We start from the raw sequence: 6986 nt of genomic DNA, 5'->3' as shown, positions 1-6986 counted from the left end.
GACAGTGTTTTCATTATTTCTGGTTATAATAGTTATAAACTAGAACGTGTATTCATGCATATGTGATGGTGCTATTTATATGAATCATACAAAGTGGTTTGCATGAGGTCAGAGGAGTTACTCTGTCATAGTATTATATGTTTGTATTCATTGAAGTTCATAAATGGTGATCCTGATCTTGTAAGATGGTGACTGGTGATGTGCATGACATTGTACTCCATTGTGGAGGGACAAAAGTTCGAATTCGCAATATAAATCCTCAAAATTATTCTTTCATTAATCTGTTGAATGATGTTGCCGAGAAGGCATTACATGAAATGCCTTGAAATATTAATGTTCTTGTACATATGAGATGTGCAATACCTGGAACAGAAGCTTACATTGATGTGAATGATGATGAAGCTGTCCATGATATGTTTAGTGTGTATGAAGGTCAAACAATCATAAATGTAGAGGTGTTCAACATGGACATTATCCCAGCTGAACAACCTGCCATGTTGTTGAACAGAAAGTTTGATGGTGACCATGAGCGCATAGAAATTCAGAACATTCAGAATGCCTTGGCTGATGATGAGCAGAATGTTCATGTTATTGACAGTCAGGATAAGGGGTATGGGGGTGAATCGAGCTCTGATGAATCATGGAAGCAAGGATTTGATGATGACAATGAAGATGATATAGGTGATGAGCTAATGGTTCTGTCTGAGATTTCTAGTAGTGATGAAGATTTTCAAAACTTTTAGGATAATGAAACTGGTGAAATTGTACCAGATTCTGAATCTGAGCAAGAAATTGACCTTTTAAGAGAAGTGCTAAGAAACAAGATGTGAACTTACAATCCAAAGGAGGACATAGAATTCAAAAAGGGACAGCTATTTACTAATGTTGATGCCTTTAGAGCAGCACTGAAGGATTATGTGATCCAAAAAGGATTTCCCATCAAAAGACTGAAGAATGAGAAAACCAGGTGTACTGTAATCTGTGATGTTGCTGGATGTACATGGAGGATTCATGCGTCTCCTGTAGCTGATTCAATAATATTTATGATTAAGACATACACACCTGAACATACATGTGTGATGGATAACAAAATCGTGAGGCCACCTCTGACTGGATGGCCAAGAAACTGCTAGCTGTGATGAGAACCCATCCTCACTTATCAAGAAAGGGCATTGAAGCTGAGATGCTAAAATATGGTGTGCATCCTAGCAAACAGCAAGTGTATAGAGCCAAACAAAAAGCAAGAGAAGAGATTGAAGGCAAACATTCAGAATCATATAGTAAACTGCCAAAATATGTTGTGCTTCTAAGGCAACATAATCCTGATAGTGTTTGTAAGATTCATTATGACAAACCAAATCTACTAGTTGAACCAAGGTTCCTGAAACTTTTTATTAGCTTTAAAGGACAGAAAGATAGATTTTTAGCTGGTTGTAGATCCTTTGTTGGATTTGATGGATGTCATTTGAAAGGTAGTTTTGGTGGAGTATTGCTAACTGCTGTTGCATTGGATGCTAATAACAGCATATTTCCCATTGCATTTGCTATTTTTAAGGTAGAAAATAGAGAGACTTGGAGTTGGTTCTTTCATTTCTTTGAAGAATTCTTTGGACCATTCCATAACAATTCTCCCTTAACTGTCATGAGTGATAGACAAAAGGTATTATTAAACACTAAACGTGTTAAAGTTTGGACAACCTACTGTGTAGATATGGTAAAAAATGCTGACTGATTTTTGCTTTTGATGTAGGGGCTGAACATTGCATATGAACAGCTGCTGCCATCTGCAATTGGAAGATACTGTTGCAGACATATTTGCATGAACTTCAAGTCTCAGTTTCCTGGAATGTTACTGACTACTTTCTTTGGTAAGCTACTAAGAGTTATGATGCAATTGGATTTAATGAAACAATGCAGAGAATCAAGGACATGAATATAGAAGCATGGAGGTACTTATCCAAGATTCCAGTTTCTGCTTGGGCTAGACATGCATTCTCAACAGAAATGAAATGTGATCATGTCACAAATAACTTCACGGAATCCTTCAATGCTTGGATTGGAGACTTAAGGGGCCAACCAATACTGACACTTGTTGAAGGCCTAAGGAAAAAATTTATGAAGAAATTACACAAAAGATACCAGAAGGCTTGCACATGGACGTCTGCTATCCTAAAAAACATCATAGAAAAGCTCAAGAAAGTTGCAATACATTCTAGGAGATGTTCATTGCAGATGGCCAGTGAAGATTTGTTTGAAGTTTCTGATGGTGACAAAACATTTATAGTGAGTTTGAACCAGAAGACATGTGACTGTGGAGCTTTCCAATTATCTGGACTCCCATGCAAGCATGCTGCACTTGGAATTATATACAAAAGACAGAAATTGGAGACATACTGTGATCCTTGCTTCTCAACAGAAATGTATTTTAAGACATACAGTGGCATGATACATCCAATTCCTCACGAGAAGATATGGCCTCCATTAATTGATGTCACACCAAGAACTGTCCTTCCACCACTATTAAGAAGAGCTCCAGGTCGTCCAAGAGTTAATAGAAGGAGAGAGCCTGATGAGCCAAGCCAATCTCAAGCCAAAAGGTCAATCACTATGAGATGTGGCAACTGCAAAGCTACTGGACATAATACTAGAACATGTCAAAGAGCACCTATGAGACAAAAGAGTACAAGCACAGGTGGCACAAAAGTTCAGTCTAGTGTTTTTGTTGACAGCATTGAAATTGCTAAGCGAGCTTGCAATCTATTATCAATTTTCATGTCAGGTTACTCAATTTGCTAGAGGGAAGCCAGGAAGGGGAATTGCAAATACAAGTCTTGCAGGATCTGTTCTATGGGTTACAATTCTTTTAGATTCACATACATACTTTTCGTATGATGACAATGTCTGATGAGCTAATGCATGGGTGATTTGTGCAGGATCATGTTGATGGCAATGTGCCTATTGTCGTTTCTAGTCAAGGCAGCAACCCAAGTCCATCAATTCAATCACCATTAATGAATGTTGACTTGAATTTCCAAACAGCAACCAATGCTACTAAGAGAAAGGTATTTGTTCCTTAATTCCTTTTACATCATAGCTGCACTTTTAATGCTTATTTACATGCCTGTATATTAATACAAAATTCGACCAAAATTTCAGAGAGGACGACCTTCCAACAAATCTGCTCCATCTGCTGTATATAACCCCAAAAGGAAAACTTCAACAGCAGTACCTCAACCAATTGCAGTAATGCATACTGCTGCACTACATCCCAGTGGAACTGCCCAAGTACAAACTGATGTCAACATCAATGCTTCAGTTTCTCATGATTCTCACAATGTCAGTAGCAGCTTCACCTTTTGGTAGAATCTGATTAAGAGTCTTTTATTATTTGGATATTAGAGGACATGAATATTTGATCATTAGTTGTCGACATTGGAGAAATGACAATATCTGATGTCTTGGTGATCTCATTTTGGTATCTGAACATTTGATATTTGATATTTTGGAAAAATTTATCTTTTGTATCAACCTAGATGCATTAGTGGAAATATTTGGCTATTGTACATATAAATTCCACCCCACTCATCGCTACAACTAAGTAGTATGAAAAGCTTCTCAACAGAAACTGAAGTTTCATTTGCACTATTACTTATACACTGTGTTTTTGTGTAATATGAGGATTTGTGGTATTCAATAAGCAAAACTGGAAGCACATGATAATGAATCTGGTTCTTTACTATTATGAATCAATACTTATTTGATCTCTTTTACAATCAACATAACAACATAGGCAGCTAAAAATACTAGGTTCATTATAAGCATCAATTTCACTATGGAGTTAAACTTGACAGCATTCAAATTCTGCACTTGATCACCTCTTTGCATGATTGAATGTCCTTCTGCTCTTTGCCTGCTCACTTCACCATCTTCAGACCCTTCAACCCACTGAAACAATATCAACAACAAAATGTAAATAGCTATGAATAACAGTTTCATTATAAGCAGCCATTTCACAATGGAGTTCGACTGCTCTACTTTGACAAACTATATTTGATCCTCCTTTTGCATGCTTGAACGTTGATCTCTTCTTTGGCTGCTCACTTCACCTTCTTCAGGCCCTTCGAACCACTGAAAGAATTTTCAATTTGAGCAACCGAAATAGAGCTTGTTTGGATTCCTCCTGCTCTCAGAAATCTTAATGCTTGCTTTCCGATGACAATGGCAATATTTATATCTTATTGAAAATGAAGTTGGAGAATTCCATGATGAATCTACCAGGCTTGAAGAAGCCATGTGTATCTGTTTGTAGGTATTTCAGCTTATACTTGTATGAGCACTTTTGCAGAACCTCAGCCACAACCCAACAACATCCAATGCTTTCTCTTGCAACTCCAGTAGGCAATTATATAGAGCTCCAAAGCAACATGACTGTTTCTTTTTACCGTTACAAAGAACTGCTTTGAGAGCTGTTGGCATGAAGTAGAACACAATTTCTTGCAATACATCCTTACCTTTTTCTATAAGTTTCACATACACCCCCTGAAATTTCAAAGGAACTAGATTCCATTGAAATTTTCAACCTAAACACCCTCACTAATGACAATCTTGAGGGCAGAGGTGGAATTTCTTTATTTTCTCTCTCCTAAAACACATTTTATATTCATTGTCCACCTCAATTGAGTTGAATCTGATACTTTCTACTTAGTTTTAGGGGAGGTATAAGGGATTTTCAAAATATCAGGGGAGGTCTTTGAGACTGTCAGAAACCTCAGGGGAGGTTTCTGAAATTATCCCAAATAGAAATGAACATATATCATTTAGAATTCCTAAATCTTTTTAATCAAGAAGATATGGACTGTTTCATATTTCTTAAACTTTTAGCCTCCTTTTATTAATAGAATAATTCATATTTTATAAAATAAAATAAAATAAAATAAAAGTTTAGTTAATTAAATAAATGTCTCTTTCAATTGTTAGTACATTCGATAAATTAATAAATTATTGACTTATCAATTAATTAATACTTCTTTAAATTAATAGAATTTGAATGGTCTCAAAATTATTAATTTTTAGAGGTTTTACTGTACTATACTTTTCATCATGCCTGAGTGTTTATACAACTTGATACATGCATTGCATGCTAAATTTAATATTTTTTACTTATTGTGTTTGCATTACATGAGAATAGGTTAAGATGGTATAGAATTAGTCTACTTTATTGCAAAATAAAATAATACAATTTTATTGTAACACATAAAATATGATATTGAATGGGGTATGGGAATAGTTTAATTTTTGATATGCATAAATCTACTTATCATCATGCTCTTATTAAATATCATAGGAGGAAAAAGTGCATTTAATAAGGCTCAACAATATATTAGATACTAGAGTAAAATGAGATCTTGCTAAATTAAATTTGTAGTACTAGAATTGCCTAATTTATATAATTCTAAAATTGCTCTAAATTCTTTCTGCATTAATGATAATAGAGAAAGCATCTATTTATTTTGAATTCATATATTTGAAATATTTGAATTAAAAGGGTGGTTTCGTAGGTTTTATATATGCTCAATGTTGGGGAAAACAATGAATAATCAGTAAAGAAAAAATCAAAACAATCATTACATTAAATGAATTAAATAAGAATAGAATAACAATTCTAATTGGCGGATAATTGTTGTGCATCAAAAAGATTTATGCTTACAAATGAACCTATATATGCATATTTACATTTCTTTTATCCTACTTTTGTACCAACTATATCATAGTACTAATTGCTTTTCTCATACCTTAAGCCTCATGGATATCATTTCGCTATTGATTGTTGCCTCATCTCTTCAATCACCTCTTTTGTTCATGCCAATCTCCTTTTCTTTAGACTTCTATTTTGTTTGCAATACTACTTCCCTGTCAATTGCCTTCTCTTAACATTTGCAACGTTAAAAAATCTAACTATAATGGGTTTTCTTCCAATCCTTGTATGGAAGTATTCCTTACATGCCGTCATTCAATCATAGGAATAAAAGAAGAAATGGAAGCATATGATTTGATTTATTACTACAACTTAAACTTAAAGATACTAAGTATCCAATATATAAAATGGGAGAAAGATATGTGTGGTGGCATGCATTCACACTTTGAACAAACTAGGAAGAATAACCGTGGCGTTGCGCGATGGAATAACCAGCATGCATGCCCATTTAGACAGGTCTAAGAAGGGTTTACATAAACGGCGAATGCGTGGTTGGATTAAATACTAAGAGTATGAGATATCCTAAAATCTATCACTATAAGTAAGTATGAAGAGAAAAGGAAATTTGGTATGCTGCAAAAGAAAAAGATGACATCTATAAAGATGGTTGCAATTCTGAAATTGATCTATTTGACAGTATTCTTAGCTGGAAAATTGTGCAGCAACTTGATAGATCAGTTCATTACACAAACAGAAGCATGGCAATGAATGTGCAATTTGGTTCCAAAAGTCAGGTGCTTTGATAACTAAATAGATAAATATACCAAATGATGATAAGTAATTGGGAGTTACATGGTATAAAATCCATTTCTGACAATAGGCAGCCATGATAACCAAAGCATCAATTCCAAGCAAAAACATCTAAATGGAACGCATAGCAGATATATAAGTTCAGCAAAACACAAGCTTCGCATCCAGTCAAGCATGTCTATTCTCGGCAGTAGTCAAAAGATTCGCAGCATCACTAATGCAACTCAAAAGAGGAGCATAGATAAGGAAAGATCAGACAAGTTTTGTTTTCATGGTGCTGCCAGAGTCATCGACCTGTGTAGGTTCTTCTTCCATTTCTCCAGCATCTCTAAACCTTCTTGTGAGACGAACTCGTCGTTTCGAAGAAGGTTCTTGTCCCTCTAGAACGAAAAAGCGAGCAATGCTAAGAAAGCGAACAAGAGGAATGGAAAGCATGCTTGTTAAAAAAAGAACCTGAAGAACCAGCTTCTGAGTTTTGTTG

At 35.1% G+C, this 6986-nt stretch overlaps 1 protein-coding gene across 1 annotated transcript; it reads left to right on the top strand.

Annotated features, from left to right (window-relative positions):
- The first annotated feature begins 1114 nt into the window (after positions 1 to 1114).
- Positions 1115 to 3363, top strand: LOC113724288 (uncharacterized). Its single transcript, XM_072076925.1, has 6 exons — positions 1115 to 1660; positions 1751 to 1802; positions 1874 to 2703; positions 2780 to 2851; positions 2934 to 3062; positions 3157 to 3363. Exons 1-6 carry the CDS (start codon positions 1115 to 1117, stop codon positions 3361 to 3363), a joined length of 1836 nt encoding a protein of 611 aa, XP_071933026.1.
- Positions 3364 to 6986: the final 3623 nt, after the last annotated feature.

Source organism: Coffea arabica, chromosome 2c (assembly GCF_036785885.1).
Source record: "Coffea arabica cultivar ET-39 chromosome 2c, Coffea Arabica ET-39 HiFi, whole genome shotgun sequence".
Lineage (NCBI taxonomy): Eukaryota > Viridiplantae > Streptophyta > Magnoliopsida > Gentianales > Rubiaceae > Coffea > Coffea arabica.
The sequence above is the reverse complement of the archived record's forward strand: the minus strand, read 5'-3'. Positions and strand labels throughout refer to the sequence as shown.

Bases quoted from the DNA above. Each gene is read 5' to 3' on its own strand.
- LOC113724288 (XM_072076925.1), top strand. From the start codon at position 1,115: ATGGCCAAGAAACTGCTAGCTGTGATGAGAACCCATCCTCACTTATCA. The intron at 2,704-2,779 runs GTTCAGTCTAGT...TTTTCATGTCAG, and splicing joins CAAGCACAGGTGGCACAAAA to GTTACTCAATTTGCTAGAGG. The intron at 2,852-2,933 runs GTTACAATTCTT...TGATTTGTGCAG, and splicing joins TTGCAGGATCTGTTCTATGG to GATCATGTTGATGGCAATGT.